Below are 22,907 nucleotides of genomic sequence, written 5' to 3' on the forward strand. Positions count from 1 at the left end.
TCAATGATTAATAAAGTGATTAGACAAAATTGATCAAAACAGTGACTTAGTTACAGATTCAAAGATGACAAGGTTCACTCTATTACTACATAGAAGCACATAAAAGAGAATTAAATCACGAGTTAAAATGATTCCTAAAGGGATTGCGTATATATGGAATAAAGGCAAGGGGGGGGGGGCTCCCATTGAGTCATGAGGTTTAGACTAGACCCCCTTGTTTTCTAAACTCCTTCTCAGAGAGGAGCCTAGGTGCGGCTGGGTCTAGTCCTAGTCTCAGACTTGGTCAATGGTTTATATGGATAAGGATAATCTATATATATGCATGTATGTATATCTAGTACATAGGAAAAATATATAAAGGAAATTGGATTATATGAGAGAGAAAGAAATCATATGTAGGGGATACGGAAACCCTCCTGTTGAGTCACAAGGTTCAGAATGGACCCCCTTGCTTTCTAAACTACTTCTCAGAGAGGAGCCGAGGTGCGGCTGGGCCCACTCTTAGACTCAGACTTGGTCAACGGTTTAGCAGAGTAATGCTATAAGAATAGTACAGCAATATAAAACTCCTTTTAAAATTAAATCATACATCTACAAAACTACTTAAATTGATTCATGCAGGCAGTCTTGCAACTATAAATGCATATATGAAAATAGTATACCTGTTAAAAATTCCCCTCGAGTTTAGTGAAATACTCACGTCTAATGCCTTGGCATTTCTCAACGGGCGAGAATAGAGTCTTGAGGAGTGAAGAATATAAGCAGCCCAGGCTCCGTTGTCGATCTCTGGCAACGGAGTTCTGGTAGCAGCAGACTTTTGGAATCTGCTAGTTTTTGCTGACTCTGAGAGACATTTCGATCAGAGGGAGATGCTGGTGCGGCCCGTGGCAGTCCAGGAAAGCTCAAAGGGCCTCACTTAGGACTGCCGTTTATAGGATTGTGAGATGATTGACTTTAATCACCAGTAAATTTCCATCCGAGCCACAATTCGGGTCAGCTTGTTGCTGGAATTCCAGCAGCGATGATACCACCCTGTTTCAAGGCTGTCTGGGGTAGCTGTTTGTTCTCGTTCCCCTCGTTAGCCATAATATGAATGTTGATAAGAACAGAGCTGCTCTCTGCTCCAGCCATGTAGGAGTTTCTGGTACAATTAAGGGGTGCTTAACTGACCAACTCTCTACGCAAAAGCTGCGGCTTGGAACCCCTGAGATTGTAAAGCAGCCGAAGTAAAGGGGAAAAACAGAACAGAAAAACGGGGCGGGGGGGGGGGTGGGGGAGGAGATGTACCACCACAACCCAGCAGAGCTTGGAATAACATAATGAAAACAATTTATAAAAGGGGCACCAGCAGGCCATCTCCTTTCTGTGTCTATGGCATAGAGATAAGAAATGTTTTGGTGAGTACTTAGACTGGGAGAAGCGGAAGGTTTCTGCAGAAACTTAATCTCTTGAAGTTGGACATCTGCTGACATTATTCCTCTACAGGGAAGATAAGCAGGAATGTTGAAAGTGGTGAATGTGCAAATCCTCTCCCAAGAGGGCCAGATGAAAATCAGAGAAGACCTCTGGCCCAGGAGGCATCTGGGTAGAAGCTGGGCAGCATATGTGCTTGTTTTTGTGGTATCATGCAGTACAAGAGCGGTGAAGCTGGTGAGAACATTCTTGCCATAAGGCTGAGGCTTCTCCTTAACTAATGAGGCTCAGAGAGCAAACTTGTCTTGGAGATAATGGATGGGCCTCCTGGCTTTAAACAGGAGGAGGGTTGTTGAAAAGCTGTGTGATGGGCTTCCTGAGTTTGGCCAAAGTCAACATTAAGATCACCTTGGTTGCCTAGAGGCAGATTTAATGATGAGGCCTGGAAGGCTTAACCTGCGCAAAGTACCTGGTTCAGGGCAGATGTAGAAGACAGTCCCTGAACCGGCCAGCACGAGGGAGCTAATTGTTGAAGGAAGCCAGCCATTTAATGGGGTGAAACAGATGATCTATGCTGTCTTTTGCCTTTACCCTTCCTCAGCCTGTGCAACCTTTTGCCAAAGTCAAACTGATATGGAAGCTGGGAGTCTGCTTGAAGCCTCTGGGGGTGGTCTTATTGTGAGGAGAAAAATGGTGATGGAAAAGTTGCTGGGTTTGGGTTCTTCACAGAAGTTTACCCCATTGGCTTTATGCTCATCACAATCTGGAAATTGTCTTCTCTGATGAAAGAAGGAATCAGGATTGAGTGATGTCTACCCTGTGAGCTGGAGTTTCTTTTACCTAGAATTAGGTGAATTAGGCGAGTTAGACATTTCCTAGGGATATGCTTTTCTTTGCGGTGATAACTAATATGTTTGTCAATGAGATTATGCCACTGCAGGAGTTAGAAACTTGAAACAAGGTTTCAAGGAGTGTGGAGAGAATAGGACTTCAGAGGCAAAGGCTGGAGAAAAAGGGAGGAACGAGGAGAAGAAAAAAGGCATCAGCAAGGGAAAAAGGAAACCAAATGAATCAAATATCTGTAAAACTCTCAAATTATGAACAACTTGCGTGTGGGATGCAGAAACTCTTGGCTGAGTTGTGGTTGAGGGGCACTGTTGGCAGGTACAGCATTAGGTGCCATCTGTACTATGAATGTTGTACACAGATGAAGCAGGGGTGACAGCTTTCCTCTAAGGGTGAACCCTTTCCTCTAAGATTAAAAATCTCCAAATCAAGTGCTTAAATGTCTGCACAGCCAGACTGTGAGTGTGCATATACAAATGATCATTCAATGGCTGTACTGTTGTGATTTTTCCACTAAAACTTTGATGTGCATACATAGTGTGTGCTGTTGCATAGCTAATCTTTTAAAGTGCTTTTAGAGTCAAAGGAAAAGCTCTAAACACAAATTCTTCATGCACATCTTGTGCTTCACCTTCTTATTTATGTCATTCAGTATCTCCATTGTTTTGTGAGTTAACATAAAGTATGAAATATGGGTTGTCCCTTGGTAGAAGAAAACAGACTTCACCCATTTTGCTTATGCTGTGTGTTTGGCAGCTTACAAATCAGAAAGCAGTTGTGGTCAGAAATAAACTGACTTACATGGCTTTGAAAGTTTGCAGTTAACATTGGCATCTAACTCTAGCTCTTAAAGTGTCTGCCTGGCTCAAAAGGGTAATTATGTGTAATTAAAGCAGAGCCTGCTTTAATTAAACATCTCATTTGAGTACGAGTCAGTGTGGATCCTGCTGCAGCAGGTTACATGCTCATTTTGCATGAAAGCAGTCTGCCCGTGCTGTTTCACCCATCTTTGTGTTTAGCATTTGGACACAAGAAATGGTGCTATTTGCGACACCTTCTCAGTTCTCTCCCACCTTCTGGGGCAAGAAGGTGGGTCCTGATTCCTGTCTAGCTTAATGTCTGCCTTGCTGATTCAGACTTGTTCCAGATCAGTCTGGGGTGTTTTGGGGTTTTTTTGAGCAAATCTTCACTTTCTAATGATCATAAACTGGTTTGGGCATTCCTCCTGATACAAAATGCCACAGTGTTCAGCATACTAAATGTCATTATGATGAACCTGAAAGTCACCACAGAAAAAGTGCTGTCTCTTACAATAGTGGTGTTAGAAACTGTTCTGCACACTGTGCTTTTATGATGCCTTGTGTCTGTATGTATTCCAGACAAAACAGCAAGACCCACTTTTCACTCTTCAAAAATCAAGACACAAGATTCAGATTATGAAAGCTGCTTCTCATACTGAAGAAGTTACAAAACCCAATTAGTGGGAAAGATATCCCAAACAAGAGTCCCACCGTACTCCCAGTGTGAGTATGCAAGCATCATATTCTTTGTTTAGGCAGAGAGAAGACACTGAAGCTGCTACTGTCAGGCTTTCTTGCATAAGTACCTTGAGCATCGATGCTAACTCTGATGCAGGAAGACTCAGCAATCAAGGTGTTATTACATCAATGCTCCAAGCAATAACATGACTCGGAGTATGCATTGGCATCTAGCCAGGAAAATTTGAAATTTTGTTTTTCAAAGGAAGTATTATTAGCTGCTGCTGGGAGCTGACAAGATACTGAAAGCAGCAATAATGAAAGGCAATGCAACAGCTGTACCAACACTGCTGCTCATCAGGAGCCCAGTCCCAAAGTATGGTGTAAAACGAGCTCCCATTCAGTGCTGGCACCACTGAACCTTTCCATGTGCCGCTGCTGTTCCAGAAGATGGTTCTTATTATCATTGCATGGTTTCTACCCTTTCCAGCAAGCAGATTAGTCTCCATCCAAAGGAATTCCCCCAAAGGAATATTCCCAAAGCATCCCAGGTGAGGGACCTGAATCCATGGTTGGCAGTGAACAGACCAGCAGGATGCAGTGCAGTGTCCCTATATCCATCCCTTTAACTCTACTGCTCCTATTTGAATTCACTCTCTCAAACTGAGGAATGAGTAGGTCCTGTTGGCATTCTTCAAAAAAGAGATCTTGATCTTTGTCATTAGCAACAGCTAGGCTATATTTACCATTCAGGAGCTGGTGTAAACCCTTGTAAAGAGCAAAAAGTGCCTGCTGTCTTCATAAGAGGAGCTTTCATCACTCCGTGATTAGGCAGTCATGTTACTTTTGTGTTGACGTTAATGACTTTTAGGATTTATGATGCTGGCTTTCAACAGTAACTGAAAGCTTAGACCTTGGTGATACACACCATGCATAAGAATTGGTCCCTTCTTCCCCAGGAAGAGATGTAGCAGCTTCACTTCCTTGGCTGTAGCACCGACTAATAAAAGTGCCCCACTAGCTGAGGCTTTTTACAAGAATATGGTAATATAATCTCTAGCTGTATCTTGGGAAAAATAAAGATCCACCAAAAGGACATTAAGGAATTTGGCCTTTATTTAAATGCCTGTCTCCAACCAAATGACCAACTATCCTCTTGCTTCAGGAAATGGGAGCCATGAGGGATTTGGATTCAAGTTGCTTTATGTATGTAGGTTTCCTTGCTTTCATGTGAGCATCTGAATACAATCTACTTGTATATGGCTCCAAGTAGAACTGTGAATATTAACTGGAGGTCGCTGTCAAAAGACATCGGGAGTATGAGCAAAGAGCCCTGCAACCTGTGTGGCTCCTAGGCCTCGTGGCTTTAGTCACAGATATCTGAGATGCCAGGAAGTTAAGGGTGGTTGTGGGCATGGGCACTCAGGGATGGGCACCCTACTGCTGTCACCCTTTGCGTGTGAATCCAACAGAAGGGCTGAGAGCCTTGGCAGGACCATCCCTCAGGCAAGGTCTAGGTTACACTGACATACAAGTGCTGGATATCTTCTGCTTACCTCATTACCTTCCTTTCTGCATCCTTTTGACCTTTTTCTCTCTTCTGCAGTATTTCTCAGGAGCTTGTGACAAAAAGGCAGCTTGGTTTTTAAATGCATTGAGGTAAACTCTCATTTGTTCCAGAAAGAATACTTTTTTTAAAAATCAAACTTATTATTTAAAAAGAAATTCTTTATGTTATAAATTAAGTAGGTACATTGCCAAATAAGACAAAATTCTATATAAAAAATAATTAAAGATCACCAATTAACATTCTCCTTATCACTGCAAGGGAAATGGATGTTACTGGTGATGCAATTGAAAATCTGGCCAGAGGAGTTTGGGTGACCTCACGAATGAAGGAGTCCTCATTTAAAAAGGCTATTTTTTAGCTCTCTCCTGCACAGATGTTGACCTGTTACCTTTGGCTTCTTTTCTTCAGACATTGAGATAATTGATCCTGGCTTCAGTCTAGATAGGATTGCTTTTCCGCAGTGTATTAAAATAAGTGAGGTTTAACCTTATTGTCACAATTTTACTGGAATATTACTGTGCTTTCACTAGCTTTCTTGCTTTGATGGTTGAAGTGGAGAGGATCTAGAGTCATCCCTAAATTAGCATGCAATAGGCTGATAGACCAGTTGAGTCACCAGCTTTCCAAACCCGGATTCTTCCTGCTCACACCAGCAATGTTGAAGTTAACTATAAAAGATTTTAAAACACACTTGAACTCATTCTCCAGTAAAATTTAAAATACATTGCAAAATGGTGTCCCACTGAGATAACTTCTTTCCCCCAAAATAAAGCCAACCCTCAGTTACCTTCCTACTTACCTTAAAAATCAACCTGTTCACAAACTAAACACTAGAAGGAGAAAATGAAAACATTCTAAGTGAATCCTGCATTTAAGTGTGACTGATATTCATTACACGTTACTAGAAAAAAAGCAAATTTGCAAAATAGGAAGAAGGGCTGAATATAATGGAAATTGAGTTATAAAGCAAGTTACACACAGAACACATTCTGCTACAAGCATGGTATTTTGTACTTTTTTTAATAAAAGCAAAAACTTCTTTTGATGTTAGAATCTAATGAATCCTGAGGCCAGAAATAAGTTGTGTAAAATACAAGTGTTGCCAAACTTCCCTGCTCTATCAAAAACCTTCCAATTTTATTTGAATGAAACTATGCTTAGAAATAATGAACAACATAAATCGGAATGCTTTTGACCTTCAGATTTTCAGCTAGGTTGACTGAAAACACCTACTCATCCACAAACATCTAAATTTACTATTCTCTGATTCCACATTGGTTCTGCTAAAGACAGTCACTGCCATTTGACGTAATGTACCAGTGAGGTCCCGTTGCGCTGCTCTCTTCTTGACTGATAAATATGCACCACTTGCATTAAATCAGTTGGAATTAGAAATATGCAATGATGCAGTTAATCTATTCTCCCAATTATCAGCTAACCTATATTTACAAAGCACTATATGCTGCAGTATATTGTTGTATTCCTTAGTAGGGACAAAACTGTCCAGAGACAAAATGAAATGAAGTAATTAGATATAAAAGGCACAGACCTGCCACTATATTAAAGCCACTGTATATAGACAAGGAGTCCCCAAAGTCATAGCAACTTTGGTTGCTAATGCCAACCCTAGAACTCTGTATTTGCTTCCTCTTTCATTGCATGCAGCATAGTTTTACAACAGCCCAAGTGTTTTACATCATACTTACCATTACCCATCCTCAAGGTACTTTATTTGTTATGTTTCCACTGCACTTTAATAAATGAGAAGTAAACACTGAAACAGCAGTGGCTACTAAGGCCAGTAGGAAACTGTCGTTAATTGGTATCTGAACAGTACAACCACAGACTTGGTACATTTCTGGAGCTCTATTATTTGACTGAAGTTTTAAGATGTGTTTTATGGTTGGATATGCATGTCCCTTACATAAACTACTAGTTTAATCAAGCTAAGTGCGCTTGCAGCCCAGAAAGCCAACCGCATCCTGGGCTGCATCAAAAGCAGCGTGGCCAGCAGGTCGAGGGAGGTGATTCTGCCCCTCTACTCTGCTCTGGTGAGACCCCACCTGCAGTACTGCGTCCAGCTCTGGGGCCCTCAGCACAAGAAGGACATGGACCTGCTGGAGAGGGTCCAGAGGAGGGCCACAAAAATGATCCGAGGGCTGGAGCACCTCTCCTATGAGGCCAGGCTGAGAGAGTTGGGGTTGTTCAGCCTGGAGAAGAGAAGGCTGCGAGGAGACCTTATTGCGGCCTTCCAGTACTTCAAGGGGGCCTACAGGAAAGATAGGGAGAATCTTTTTAGCAAGGCCTGTTGTGACAGGACAAGGAATAATGGATTTAAACTAAAGAAGAATAGATTTAGAATAGACATTAGAAAGAAATTTTTTACAATGAGGGTGGTGAAGCACTGGAACAGGTTGCCCAGAGAGGTGGTGGAGGCCCCATCCCTGGCAACCTTCAAGGTCAGGTTGGATGGGGCTCTGAGCAACCTGATCCAGTTAAATCTGTCCCTGCTCACTGCAGGGGGGTTGGGCTAGATGACCTCTAAAGGTCCCTTCCAACCCAAAGCATTTGATGATTCGATGATTCTATGTTAAAGAGCTTAAAAGTTCAGAACTACTGATACCTTTCTTCAGCCTAGAAGTGCAGCTTAAAAAGGTGAAAAGCTTACAGATAGTGATTGCTCTAAGTAGGCTGAATGCTGCAAGAAAACCAATTCTAGCCCTGACTTTTGCTTGTGTTACTCATATGTAATGGATGATTTTACACAATGAAGCTTAGCCTTCCATCACATTTTTTTTTTCCTAATAGGTAAGTATGACAGCAATTCTTCCTTATACCACTGCCATATTTCTATTGGTAGCTTGCCATTGATGCTTATGAAAATGTCAAATGGTCTCATTTAGCTAATTAATAATGTCATTAGCTAAACTAGCTCTCGAGGACAGAGCTGACTACATGGAAAGTCCATCAGCTCGAGCGGTGTTTGCCTTGACAAGGGGAACGGAGATAAGCTGGAGCAAAGGTCACAACTTACTCTCCTCCGTGTTTGTTTCTAAGCAACCCAGTCAGTTTGTCTGTGGTTACAGCACAATAGGCTGAGTTTGTTTTGCTTTCCTGCCTCTGCAAGTAAGGCACTGAAGGTGATACCCCCTCTGGAAATGAACCACTGTGCTCCCCATCAGGTGGCTGAAGAAGCTACTGCTCTACGGGCAGGAGGCTTGGAAGCAGACCCATGGGAGAAGCCAGTAGTAACAGAGCTGTTTGGAGTCAGAGACTTTAAGCTAGCTCTTGCTCAGAGTAAAAAACATAAGTGTAATTAAAAAAACCCAGACAACAGTCCAAGCTTGTCTGTGCATGTGTGAGAAAGCACAAATATCTTGAGGCTGACAAGAATGGACCAAGGCTCATTTTTGTGCAGCGGTCATACTGAAGCAAGAGACTGTCCATCCAACTTAGTGCAAGTTAGCAGGTTAAGGAACAGCTGAACGGCTCACTTGGGGATGTGTGAATACTAGAATGATATTCACAGTCAGTAAGCAATATAAATTAGATACCAGAAAATACCAAACACTGATGCAGGGAGCTTGCAGAGCTGACATGCTAGCAGCAAAACAGGACTCTGATGACTGTGAGCTATCTGCTGGAGATTTACACAGAATTGGTTGTGTGGTTTTCTGCCTTTTCTGCACTGGTTGTGGTGGACTTGGTAATGTTAGGTTAATGGTTGGACTGGACTATCTTAAAGGTCTTTTCCAACCTAAACGATTCTATGATTCTATGATTATAAAGGCTTTTTCAGAGAGATGAGAAGCAGGAAGCCTGATGCTGCTAAGGGACAGGAGTGCTCAGGGTGCACTCGCCAGGTGCAGGACTGCTCACAGAATATGAAGCCATACCAGGAATACCAGACAGACTTTGCAAGGTTTCTCAGACGAGGAGTTCAGGCAATCACATTACTGGGACTGTTCTTCACAGGCAATGTCAGGGCATCTGTCTCAGATCGGTGTGTCAGTAGAGGTTACAGAATAATACACTAAAGTGAGCAGTGACACATTCCCAGGCACAGAGGATATTTGTGCAAAGTTTTCAGATGTGCCCAAGCATAAAAAAAGGTAATTCTCTAATTGTGATGTGCAACTTCGCTCATGAAACATGCTACTAGAAAATTGGAGTTAGCTAATTTGATTGCCAGTTTCTAGAGTTTCAGGAAAGAGATAGGGAACATATTGACCAAGAAGCCTGCTGTCATTTTACTGGGCAAACTGGCAAGAACTGTAATGCAGACCCAAGAGATGAACACATGGGAAGGAATCAAGTTTTTGTAAAAAGAAGTAATTCTTCATAAATTCATTAGTTCTTTGAAGTATTCAACAACCCTGAGGACATGGGAAATCCAGCTGATATAGCTTACTTTAACTTCAGAAAAGATTTCACCACATGCCTTTCAAAGGCTGTTAAGAGGATATAATCTGAAGGGATAAGCAGGAAGGTCCTTGCATGGATAAACAGTTAAAAGACAGAGCAAAGAAGGCTGGGCAGAAATAGTTGGGTTTTATAGTGGAAAAGATTAATAATGCTTAGTTCATGCAGTTCAATATATTTCTAAATGATGTGGAAAAAGGAGAATAGTTGGCTGACCACACTTGGTGATGTTATGAAGGGTACTAAAGACAAAGACCAACTGAAGAATTGCAGAAGGACCCCATGCTACTGAGTGACAGGGCAAAAAAAGAGCAGATAAAATTCAATAGTGATAAATGTGAAATAAGGCACAAAGAGAAAACCCAGTCCTAACAACACTTAGAGTGATGGGCTCTTAGCTTATTATTACCAGTCACAAATGATATTTTTATATTATGCCAAAGAAAATTTGGCACAATGCTAAGCAGTAGTCCAAAAAAGTACATTGAATGCTCAGAATCATTTAAGAAGGAAACAAAAGGGAGCGCATTATTCCACTGTATGCACCTGTGGTGTCCCAGCATCTCAACTAGTGTTTGAAGTTTTACTGTGGCCATTTCATAAAGGCTGTAGCGAAATTAGAAAATATGCAAAGACAGTAACAAGGATAATTGCAAGTATGGCCCAGCTTTTATATGTGGAATGATTAAATAGCTTAGGACAGTCTTGGCTGAAAAAGAGGTGGCTGAGGACAGAATATGACATATCTATAAAACTACAGCAGCAAGGAGGTGGTGAACAGGTACGGAATCCAGTACGATAATTAGAAGGCAGAAGCTGCAGGAGAAAATAAACAAAAGAAGGCATTTCTTCTGACAGGGCATAGTTAAACTGCTGAATTTAAGGCAAGATGTTGTGGAAGGTACGATTTTATGAGAGCTGGAAAAGTGACTGGGAGAAGTAATGGAAGGAAAAAAAAAAATCTACTGAAGGCTATTAAATACAAAGACATAACCACAGTTCAGTGGAGCCTTGACATGACTCAGGGGGAGTACCACTACACAGTCATCCTTACTTTATATTTTTTCCTAGTACTCCTCTCAGCCAGGTGGAGGAGGGTATTGAACTAAATCATCTGACCCACTACCTCTGTTCCTGTGCAGCGAGGAAGAGGACAGGAATGCCTACTCAAGCTGGTCGCAAACAAACATGACTGTTGTCATGCAATTAAGACTAAAATCCTCTATTAGGAAGAGTGCACACTGTGCTGATACAGCACCCTAGCAAGGGCCAGGGGAGTATCTGCGGGGGTCACAGTAGGTAACTGTCCTGCATGCAGGGCCGATTTTCTTCTGTGATGCCAATGGCTATTGAAATCCATGGATATAATAGGAGGGAGACAGTTTTTTAATTGTGTACGTTGTGCAACCATTCTTGGAATACCACATGCACAATTTAATAAAGGATGTTAATTAAACTGGAAAGTTTAATTGCACATACAGAGCACTGCAAAGCAGTTTGGGATGCTGTATGTTTTGCAGCTCTGTGTCTTAAATGTTCTGGGGAACAGGATGAAGTGTCTCAACTCGCTCCGGTGTTGACCCACAGGCCACCACTGACATGGATGACAGCTGCCCCAGTGACAATATGTATGGGAAAAGCCAGTGTAAAGGCAGCCTGAGAGTGGTAACTGTACTAATAGTCCATCTGTATGTTGTCTCAGCTTGTTTCAATGGGCAAATTCACTGCATCCTCTGACAGAAACTAAACACCTCCAGGCTACTGCCACAGATGTACTGCTTTGGATAGCCACTCCTCCTTTTAGTAATTACTGGCTTTGGAATTACAGCAGGGACAGTAATAATAATTTTGAGGAAGTTTGTTAACTATCTTCAAGTATAAAATAACTCTGAAAACACTAACAGTCAAACTGCTTAACTAATGCTTCCTATTAAGAGTTTTCTTTGTTCAGCTGGTCTCCTCAGGGGGTAAATACTTCAGTTGCATAAATGTGAAAGTTAGTTGTCCTGCTTTTAGGACCTGTATGAGTAAGAAGAAAATACTATTTCTCCTGGTAATACAGAGCTAATATTGCTAAACACCGAGTCATCTTTAGAACTGCCTACTAATTTCCAATAAACCACAATTAGGCAAACCAGATACAGGCACAGGGATTTCATGAATATCCTCAAACATGTAATTTGAACTTGGGAGCCGTGGCTGATAGCTATAGTGTTATATGAAAACAGATCTTTAATATAACTATTAGAATATGAGGGTGAGTTCACAGAGAGGGTACTGAAACCACACTTAACAGGTACTTTCTGCTGAGCTTGACTACACTTTGACTACACTCAAATCACACAAGCCACATCAGACAAAAAGGCCAACTGATTTGTTACAGTTCTGTCCTTCATTTCTTGATAGGAAGAACCTGTTCATCTTGAAGGCAGTGCAATGGATGTACACATTAAGTGGCTTAAGCGAGAATATATGAAAACTCAGAGGAACTGGAAGGAAGTGGATAACAGAATGAATGTGACAATAGAAATACGGAGGAAGATGATCAGCAATAAGGCACCTGTAAAAGACATTCTTAGACTATTTCCTTTCTTAAGATGCCCTTATCAGGTAACAGAGCTATTTTTAATAATGACATTGAATTCTGTGTTCTAGATGTGATACAACCATAGGCACATACTTCAGTGGATGTTTCCGGTGAAGTATCCATCAACATTGTTCTCTTTAATCTAACTCATACTTTTGCTGCTAATCCCACTTCAAAAGATTCACCAGTCCTGTATTAAAACATGCCACACACACCACCAGTTGGTTTTCTGAAGTATTTTGGTGTTGCTTGATGTATTTCTTCCCTGCTTTGAAAAGAAACGGAACACCCCCTCCAGTTTATAATCTTATTTTACTGAGCTAGTCTTATCCTGTCTTCAAAGTGTCCACCTCATGTTGTTTTCAGTTTTGGTTTTGAGAATTGCAGTAATACCAAATTTTTCTTTTTCTCTTAGCTTTTTAGGGAGTTCCAGCTTCTCACGCACATGGACATTTATAAGAAAACAGTTGAGATTTTGGAGATTTATTCAGAAAACATATTATCTTTGTATGTGGTGAGGAATAATCCAATTAACATTATGCTGCAAGAAAATCTGAAGCGGCACACAGAGGAAGACATTCTGAAATGTCAGTACAAATCTTCTATGCTCTGAATATCACAGTTTTGTTGTAGCTAATTGTTCTTACTTATGTAACTAAACTAGCTCTAATTTTACTGCAAAAACCATTTTAAAATGTCACAGTTGCTTGAAAAATATATAGTGATGGGGAAACATTAAAAATAAAAGCTAATAAATTACTAGGAAAATTAAGTCAGTCAGGTATTGAAACTTTTTTCCTATTGAATGAAAGATTGCAGGTTTGATAGTTAGTAACTGCCTTAAAATAAGATGAGCAGAATTATGTATTTCTAGATATGTAAAAGAGTGCTTATTATTTTCTAAAAATACATACAGAAAATGAGTTTTCTGGTTTAGAAAGAGAAACAGTCCCATAAAAGGAGACAATTTCTTTTAGAAAGAGGGGTACTGTTTCTACAGTGAACTGTTTCATCCCAGTGAAATAATGGAAGAAGTAGTTACAGCTACCTGTATTGCAAGTACCACGTCTCAGCAGAGACACATTGCAGGAAAAAGAAGTGCACAGACTGGTACCTCTGGAGAGCCAATATCAGAGTCATGCAAAGAGGTCCAGGTACCTCGGTGTGTTTGGCTCGGTGGCTGCAAGGGAGCAAGCACCTGCTGCCACTCAACTTCTTGCAAGTCTGAGAATTCTGGGAATGTGGTTCCGCAGGGACAAAACATTGAAGGAGTTACTCGTGATCTTTATTCTTCTCAAACTGCAGCTGTAGATGCCTAATGCCTGAGCTTAGCTCTGTGAGAAGTGCTGCTTTGACTGTCATTTTGCTATCAAACAGGCATAATGCCAGGATCAAAAGCAACCCAGTATGAACATTTCTGTTTCCTATAGTAGTTTCACCCCTTTTATTACTGGCTCATTTCTTACAGAAGTAAGCAGAGTAGGTTAACATGGTGGGTTTTTCTTCCTTTAAGCCTAAAAACATGTGTACCCAATAGCTCATGATAGATTAAAAAGTGTCAATGAACAGCCTAATCCAAAAAGCCTTTATGGACTTTCCACTGATACCTTTGGCCATAGAAAGCTATGGACATTGTAAGTAATTTCCCCTTTTCTTACACAATATGCCCACAAAGATTTTGAATCATAGAATCATTCAGGTTGGAAAATATCTTAGTGTAAGTCCCAAGGCCTTTACGTTCCTGTTTTTTCTTACAAACAGCTTGACCTGGCACCCAGATAATAAACGCCTGACAGGATAGGTTCAGTGAAACACACGCCACCAGAAGTCTGACCTGCAAAAAATATGTTATGGTCATTAACAGCTGAACCGGAGGGGTGGCGGCTACCACATCCCAGGCGGTCCTGCAGCACCAGTTTGTCCTGCAGCCTTCGAAGTGGAGTCCTCTGGCAACAGGGCTCCCCAGAGACACCTGATTTACTGGGGAGAGAGGAGTCTAGGGACGGGAGCTGGGGGCAGGAGGGTTACTCCACTTGCAAACTCCACTAGAAGCAACCCAAGGCCTGCTTACTTATTGTGAGAGAAATTTAATCATAATACTGAGTAGCAGAGTGTCGTGAATGATTTGAATACTACTGCCCATTGCCAGCTGAGGCACCTAAACCTTCACTGTGGTACGAACTGCTCTTCAGAATGCACTGTTCCACTGCTGAGCTGTTAACTATTTCATAGGCTGCAATCTGCTTTTCCAGGATGATACTGCAGCGCCAGAACATTTTTCATATGTAATTTAGCAGAAATCCTTGCCTTTGACAGATATGAAAATGACTGCTGCATGTTTACTCCTGCCAGATGTCTTTGGAGATGATTCCAGTCTGTTTGCTGCGGTGAACGAGGAGGTAGGAGACAGAGCACTGACAGGCTGGGTCTCGCTTCCTCCTATGAGCTGTTTGGGCACATCACCCGGCCCTTTGGTGGCTCAGCCTAGTTCCTGGAAAAGGCTGACATTAGCCTGCCTTTTGGGTAGAACGCAAATATTCATAGAAATACTAACTAAATTCAAAGCAGTGTTACTATGCTTGCTTACTTCTCTCACCTGGTCACCAAAGTGATGCTGTGACATCATTTGAAATACCCTTTTTCATTTAGGTGAAGGTGGTGACACCAGTGTTGGAAGTAAAAAATCCCTTCAATGTGAATTCATGCGAGTTTGCGCTGTACGTAGAAAGGGAAGAGCTAGCCCAGCTCGATGACTGCACCATGGCCCTGGCGGCACTGGTGGCTGCGTTTCACGTGTTCGATATCCCGTGCCCAAAGAGAATCCACAGGACGCTCAACTTCCTGGAGTCCCTGGTCTTTGAGGTGAGGAGCCCAGCATCCCTGCCCACCCAGGTAAAGAGAGGGCTGGAGGTACCCGAGTATCCCAGTATGTGACGGTGTACGCGGCACTTCTCTCGGGAGCATTTGACATTTTGTCAAAATAAATCCCTTTGTTGTGAAGATAAATCAGTGCCATTCTTTCTGGTGAAAGTGTATGTATATTTATAACTGTTATGTTTAATAATGCCCTTTTTTTTTATTGTACTGGCTACTTTTTAAAAAATTTAAAACCGAAGCGTTTTCATTATTTTAAATGGAAGTTCTAGAGCAGTCTAGCAGCATTAGAGATAATAAAATTTTCTAGATTACTGCATGTATCGTGTATTATTGTTTGACATGGAGCATTTAAAAGATTCAGATAGTCTTTCGACTGCCAGAATTTAAAAAAAACACTTGTGAGTTAATGTGAGCACTTTGCTCCTTCAGATGCTAATACATCTAATGTTCTGAAGTGGCACAAATTAAAGATCTACGTGTTACCATCATTTCATTATATTACAATCACTGAAAGCCTACTGTAATAATTTTTGTGTTTTAAAATGGTGGGCCTGATTTATAATTTGCAGGATGATGATTTTTTCACTATTTTCTCCATGCATCAAACATTCTTTTCCTTTTTTTTTTTTAACATTAATCCTGAATTTGCTAAATGCGGATTCTGAGATGAGCTCTCAAAGTAGCAAGAATGACTTATCTGGGATGCTGCCATGTGCGTTTGTAACCACAGCTTTGGCGACGGGGAGCGAACTCCTCATTTTCTTTCCGAATTTGTTCCCCAGAACAAATCGGCCTTCTCCACATGGTGACTCTCCTACCTGCCCACACAGAGCGGAGGCCCTCTCCTCCTTTCTTCCACAGCTGCCTCTTCTCCCTAACATGCTCCTTTTAACTCCTGCTTCTCTGGAAATCCCAGGGATCACTGCCTGACAGCGCACAACTTCAGACAAGCACCTAGTAATAGACAGTAGCAGCAGCCAGCAAACATGCCCCATTACATTAATTAGAAATTAAAATGGCTTTTTATTAAAACACTGCGTTCTACTAAAGAGATCAATCTCCCACCAGTGCTAAAAGTGTGCATGTAGGCAAAGCAGTGTTTGTGGTCACGACGATTCTTTAAACACTCCAACACACGGCTTGAAAGGCCACCGAAGTTTTGTTAAAGCCTGGCTGTGCAGGGTTAACGCCAACGCAGAGATTACAGCGGGAGACCCTGCAGTAGAGGGGAGATCGCTGCATTTAATGGCCAGACTCTCTTGCTAAAGTCTTTTAATGTGGATCCCATGGAAATCAGGGGACAGCTTTTACCTGTGTGACGGCTGGGCTACCTCCAACACAACAGACAAAACAATACCAACTGCTGTTTTAATGGTTCAGGAGGTCCCCTGAGTGTTTTTAGTGTCCCAGTGAATTTGTTGGGTGTCGTTTTTGTAACAGAGGTGGCTACACCCTGCTACCTCATCACACGGGATACAGAAGTAAGGATTACGCACATCCTCACTGTTGTGGTAACTGTATGAATAAAAAGCTGGGCTCCGTATCATTTAAGTTGAGGTTTATTCTACATCTTGTAAACAGTATTAATTCAAACCCATTTCTTAAACCACAGTATTTTGTAAGTAGGTATATAAAAATTCAGGGAGCTGCTAACATCCCCAAGTAATCTCTGTCGAGCAGCAAATCTCTCACTGCTGGCTACAGAGCTGGCACACGAGAGACACACAGGGTGAGGGAAAATAAATTACATGGAAGGATAGAAGGAAAGAAAACAGAAGAATTTGGCATTTTACTGATCTGCATGGGCAACTTCAGCTGCTGCCGGTGACAAAATCCAGGTCCATAAATGGAATTCTGATTGTGACAGCAAGGGAGTGGCCTGTGAACCTTAGGAGTAAGTGTTCAGGGAGAAGGGAGGTAGCAGTAGCCAAGTTGCTCTTTTAAACTCATGGCCACATTGAGCTACAGTGAGGAATTACTCCACACCACCCTTGGGAACAGCCGGGTTCATCTGTGAATCCTGGGCACACACAAATGTAACAGACAGCTCCAGTTCAGGTTTTATTTGTATTGTAGTACAATAAGAGTGCAATTTGAATGTACAAATATTGAACAAAATGTAAAAATATTATTTATGCAATGCTATGGAAGGAAATTAACAGAGCAATGCAACTTACTTCATATTGACCCTGTTTCACCTCATATTATGGCAGGTACCAGTCACCTACATGATCTGGAAGGGGCACAGAGAGTTCCCGAAATCTTAAGGAACTCCAGCCAAAGAACAGCCTAGCAAAAATCTGTGGGAAGATGTAAAATTCTCCCAGCTCTGTGCAATGGAAATGTTTGATCTCAGCTCTGAAGGCTGAGCAACTGCCCACCACAGCGCTAAGAAGAGGGCTGCCAAAAATCTTGATCCAACTCTTCTCTCTCTTCTTGCAAAAGTAACATTCTGGAACAGTCCTCAGTATACAGGTAGCTAGGCTTTCTCCCATTTAAAGTGCATCTGGTTTACATCTTACGTATATATACCAAGTGCAACGACTTTCCCTGACAAAGCGTTATAATAATCCTCCAAGAAAGAAGGTTGCCTCTGCTAAGTACCTGCTGGTGGCATCTGCAGCCTGCTAATGACCCAGTGAAATGCATGAGTTTTACACCTAGGATGTGCCGATGCACCATATGCGTTTAAGTATCCTTTTCCTCCGTGCTTTGTCTTTCCCCCTATGCCTTATTCATTTATAAATCAGACTTTCCAGCTAGGAAGTGGTGGGTGGAATAATTCTCCCACCACTGGGAAAACAAACTTACATTTAATATGAAGCCAAAGTAGCAGTCCTACCTTTAGCACACTGTTTTTCTCCACTGTTGTAGTAACTATACTGGAGACTGGCATGTGCAGACACGAATGAATGCATTTTCTTTTTTGCCAATATCCTTACCTCAAAATACACGTATTTTCCTTCATGTGCTGAAGGACTGTAGCAGGCTCCCATGTAAAAGGCTGGGATTCTATTGTGCAGCATAAATGAAAAGTCTTCTATGAAGTCAAACTTTATTTTTCAGTTGCAGCCTTCTCTATACTGGTCTTTTGGTAAAATACATTAAAGATGCTGGTGGAAAAACTCACATAACATTTTTGTAATCGTGCAAAAGTAAAAACATTCAGTTATCAAAAAAGCATTTTAATTTCAACCCCAACAAGGTTTGTTTTGTTTTGTTACAAGCAAACAGACAGTTTTAATCTGTAAAGTTATATGCTGTAGCATAAAGTGTCAGGTATGTAACATTAAGTGTTTCATTTTTAAACTATGGCACGAATACGTATTAGCCGTAACAGTCTCATCTGGCTACCTGTAGCCTAATTTTTGGCTAATCAGTTTTTATTTTGATAGTATGAAGTAAAAGCTTCTGAAAAGTAAAATGGGTACATGAAGTAGAGTTCAAGAATTCTTAGAAAATATTAACGTTCCCTTATATAATACCGCATAAATAATGAATGAATGTTTTCTTGATGTCCAGAGAAAGTTAGGGATCCTAACCATCCATGGAGAATTAGCGCCATTAGTTTGGTAAATAAGACTAGCTGACTCGGTTGTTACACAGTAGCTTCTCAAAAGCTTGAACACTTCCCAGAAGGATTCAGATGTGTACTGGCTCTAGGAGAATATAAATAGTCCACCAGTGCTGAACGTACGTTTCTTCCTTTCTGAGAGTCCTTACTCAACAGTTCTAGCAAGTCTTTGTGCTTTGAATAAAACATGAGCTCCAGTGGAGAAAGCTGGCTCGTACACATTTTCCATTATCTTCAAAGTTCATTGTGTGAGTTTTTTTCTGCAGCTTTGAACATCAGAATGGAATTAAAGATTTTTAGGGCTGGTCCCAGTTTAATGCTCATTATTTTGACTATGTCTGATTGGGTCATTAGCAGAAATGCTTCTCCATCAATTTGCTTTAAAAGAAAAAACACACAAAGCTATTAATAGGTCTGACAGTGCAGCAGTATAGATATTTCAGAAAACATGAAAAGAAAATTCCCAGCAATTTCAGACAGTGTAAAGGAATGGCTGAATACAAACACTTTCAAACGTTTTCAGGATAGCTTTAATTTCAACCTTTTAGACAGATCAGCTAGTCCAAAAGAATAGGATGATTATCTTCTCTCTGCTTGAAAACAACTATCTGGCTAATTTTTTGCTAAGCAGTTCTCATTTTCATACTGACAGTATAAAGTAACAGCTATTGAAAAGTAAATGGGTAAATGAAGTATAATTCAACTGTACTGCAGCACAGTAACACTTCTTAACATCTTAGCTACTTCTTTTATGCAAGCCTCTGCAAGAAAGCTTCTGGATTTCACTCCCAACTACAGAACTGGAACCCTCTTCAGGCCACCCCTTTCTGTTCATTAAATAGCAAATTAAAACGAATTTGATCCCAGATGTAAACAGGGGCCAGGCTACATAAAACTGCCTCTTTGACACAAACACAACTTTTAAAAACACTGAGTTATTTTTTCTGCCAGCTTTGTAGTGCTGCTATTTTAATAAATGTTACAAGTGAATATTCTCCTGTAAGCAAACCGCTCTGTCAGAAGGAGCGCTAAATCCGAACATGAAGAGCCACAAGGCCCTCACTTCCAAGGGCTTCAATGGGGCCAACAGTTCTTGTGTAAACCTCAGGTCACTTAGGTACCTATAGTAAGTTTTCAGTATAACATAAGCAGGATAGCTAGGCCTAAAAGCCAACTGTGGTTAAATCAGGAGCACTGCTTAGACTTGAAGATACTAATTTGAGACAAAAAGTGTCATTAAGTTTCTGTAGGACTAGAAGACAAGCTTTCTGGATCAGACATATTGCAAAGGAAGCCTGCAAGGTAACACACCAGCACTGAAAGTCAAGAAACACTGCACTGAGAACAACGTCACGCAGTTACCACAATTCCTTTCTACTCATTTTGTGCACAAAGCCAGACTGGTGGGCTCAGAACCAGAAGCGTGCGAATGTGGGAGTGCCCAGCTTTTTGCAGCATCTTAAAATAAGCAGGATGAGGGTTCATTTCCACAGCAGAAGTTTGAACCAGCACCTTCTGCCTACTGAAAGACCTATTGATGCCAGCCAGTCCATGCTGGTTGGCCTCACTGGGAGAGGTTTAACTTACTACTCACAGACAAAGCCTCAAAGGCCAAATCCTAACGAGGAGAAGTATTTTCTTACATATTTTCTTATTTTCTTTATTCTCTGAGAATGAAACTGTTTAGGACTCATCCATCTCTGTGGCACTTCCCACCTGCTGACTTGATTAGCAATATGCCAGCGTTTATTGATCTTGAATTCATTGGTGAGACACCCTAAGTGACACAGGGTATGATCCAGGCCTGCATACCTGCTGCAACTGTAAAATGCTTAACACCTAAGCAAATGCAAAATGCCCAGAAATGCAGCCTGTCAGTCCTTTGATATGCAACTGTAATAGTCATTACAATTTACAGCACAGCCTGAAAACTTTTGTCGCAGGAGATTAGCAGGGCCATCTGTATGCATTTTCCTCAGGAGGTGCCTTCTCAAGTCTAAGTACCACAGTTATTCTTCACTGACTGACTTGGGATATTACAGTATCAGACTCTGCCCATTCAGGTGGTCTGGGTGGGACACACATCTGAACTATTCACTCCGGCAATTTGTGATCAAACAGCCTTCTTGAAACAAAGCATTAACAGGAGTAACAAACTGCTGAGTGGAAAAGAGGAAGCCAACCTAGCTTATAAAGGCCTATTGTACCTAAAACCCCATCACTTCCTAATGACAACTTCGGCACACAGTCTTCTCAGATACCAGAAATACATGCCTGTCACGCTCACAAAGCAAGTACACGCTCCTCTGAACCTCATCAGAAGTCTTCAGATCTTCTCACTTCCCGCTCACTCAAATCACATTTGTAAACTGGCTATATCAGGAGGAAGAGCATCAAGAGCTAAGTGTGATCAGACAAGTTGCAAAGAGTTTTAAGAGGTGGTTATCTTGAACCACTGCTCTGCTTTATTTTACTTATTAACATCCTGCAGAACTAAAATAACATAAATTTCCTCAAACTAGATTAAGAGAGAACACTAGCAAATCACAAAGTTCCTCCTCTTTTACCATTAGTTCTAATTAATTTCAGCTGTAGTAACAAAGCTAGAGAAGCAGAAGAGAGCTGGCTGACACTTAGTTTTATCTTCTTTACTACCTTCCACTCCATGACCTGCAAACCAACCTAAACTTCCATACATTTGCATCTGACCTTAAACATACACTTCGTCCTACTACTTTATATCAATTTTTAATGATGACATAAAATTAATCTTTCCACCAAGCTTTGTACTCTGTGTCTTTTTGAAATAAAATTCACCCACCTCATCTTTAAACACCTTGCCATGTTCTTCACATCCTGGTAAACTCCGTATAAATTCAGAGACCTACCAACAAAGTATACAACAGAAGATTTAGTAAGACTGGTGTTTTCTCAAAATAGTCTTAAAGGATGTCAATCATTAAAGTAAAGTTTTTTAGCTATTGTTTTTACAGCCTCATATTAGGTGTTCCACTTTCTTCTAAGTGTGTGGAGTCATGCAGCTGTGTATTTAAGGACAGGATTCACAAAATCTGCAAACTAAAAGAGCACGTGCCGCTCTTGTCCACAGGACATCTAAGAGTGGAATATGGCTGCTCCCTCAAATTACTCTGGTTATTCTATCCATGCAGGTCCAGAACCATAAATCTTCTCTCGGTGAATCACTTCTCACAAACCAAAATGGTTGCTGCCTTCCTCTTCTTTATTCTTTACAGCAGCAATTACCAAGTCCTTTTTCAAAGTTCATGCTTCTTTTTTCTCTGATTAGAGGAGATCCAACTGCGCCAGCTGCAGAAAACTGCCTTAGTCATAGATACTTCTGAAAGTAAAGAAGGGACTAGACCCTGTCTGTCGAAGCATTATTACATACTTGAACCGTGACAGGGCTCTAATCCTGAAATCAGGTGTCATGGCCTGACCATATCCATACGATTCCTCTCTGCACTATATTCTCACCTTCAAAAACAGCGTGCCACATCCAAACTATCCCCCAGGAATAGCTCCTTTGTCCATGCTGACCCCTAAACCATTCCTCCAGAATGTTTGTGTGGGTGCTAGACGTTACTAGTGTAGACCTTGCGCACCTGATCTGCTGGGCCATGCATTTAGCACTTTTCGTTCCCTTTTTAGCTCCAGTGAATATATACACACACACATACATATTTATCCATATCTACACCTATCTATACACATATGAATTAATACTTACTGCTTCCAGGGCTGGATGGCAGCTGAACGGGCATTTTGGGGATCTGTTACGTTAGGTCTGGTTGACTCTAACCCTCTGAGTACTAATGCATTATTGTTAATCTATGGGGCTAATCTAAAGCTCTGAATCAACCAAGACTTCAAGAGCAGTGTCAGCAAGATAGACGATACAGGGGAAACGTACCTCATCTGTACTCCACTTAGAAACTTTACTGGCTGGGATCCCAGCTACACTTGGAAGGAGCTTGCTCTGCTGTTCCCAGCGCAAGGGTAGGCCAGGGATTTGCAACTTGGAAGACACAATAACTGGTTGAGAAAGAAGCCTCTGCATGTTGGGTTCTTCAACATCTTCAAAAACAGGAAGCAACAAACAAGCATTAAATCCCTCAGTCA

The 22,907-nt window shown here is 41.3% G+C and overlaps 2 protein-coding genes across 2 annotated transcripts in view; one reads left to right on the plus strand and one right to left on the minus strand.

Annotated features, from left to right (window-relative positions):
* SAMD3 (sterile alpha motif domain containing 3) overlaps positions 1 to 15,250 on the plus strand; it is a 42,152-nt gene extending 26,902 nt beyond the window's left edge. The window contains exons 6-9 of the mRNA XM_075708205.1: positions 12,136 to 12,339; positions 12,732 to 12,903; positions 14,633 to 14,715; positions 14,966 to 15,250. Of these exons, the coding sequence (XP_075564320.1) occupies positions 12,136 to 12,339; positions 12,732 to 12,903; positions 14,633 to 14,715; positions 14,966 to 15,250 (744 nt within the window). The remainder of the gene's footprint in view (positions 1 to 12,135; positions 12,340 to 12,731; positions 12,904 to 14,632; positions 14,716 to 14,965) is intronic.
* Positions 15,251 to 18,982: 3,732 nt separating this feature from the next.
* L3MBTL3 (L3MBTL histone methyl-lysine binding protein 3) overlaps positions 18,983 to 22,907 on the minus strand; it is an 82,311-nt gene continuing 78,386 nt past the window's right edge. Inside the window, exons 20-22 of the mRNA XM_075706938.1 lie at positions 22,699 to 22,862; positions 21,589 to 21,651; positions 18,983 to 19,145 (exon numbers count right to left, since the gene is read on the minus strand). Coding sequence (XP_075563053.1) covers positions 19,002 to 19,145; positions 21,589 to 21,651; positions 22,699 to 22,862 — 371 coding nt within the window. The 3' untranslated portion in view covers positions 18,983 to 19,001. The remainder of the gene's footprint in view (positions 19,146 to 21,588; positions 21,652 to 22,698; positions 22,863 to 22,907) is intronic.

The sequence above is a fragment of the Pelecanus crispus genome, chromosome 3, assembly GCF_030463565.1.
Source record: "Pelecanus crispus isolate bPelCri1 chromosome 3, bPelCri1.pri, whole genome shotgun sequence".
Lineage (NCBI taxonomy): Eukaryota > Metazoa > Chordata > Aves > Pelecaniformes > Pelecanidae > Pelecanus > Pelecanus crispus.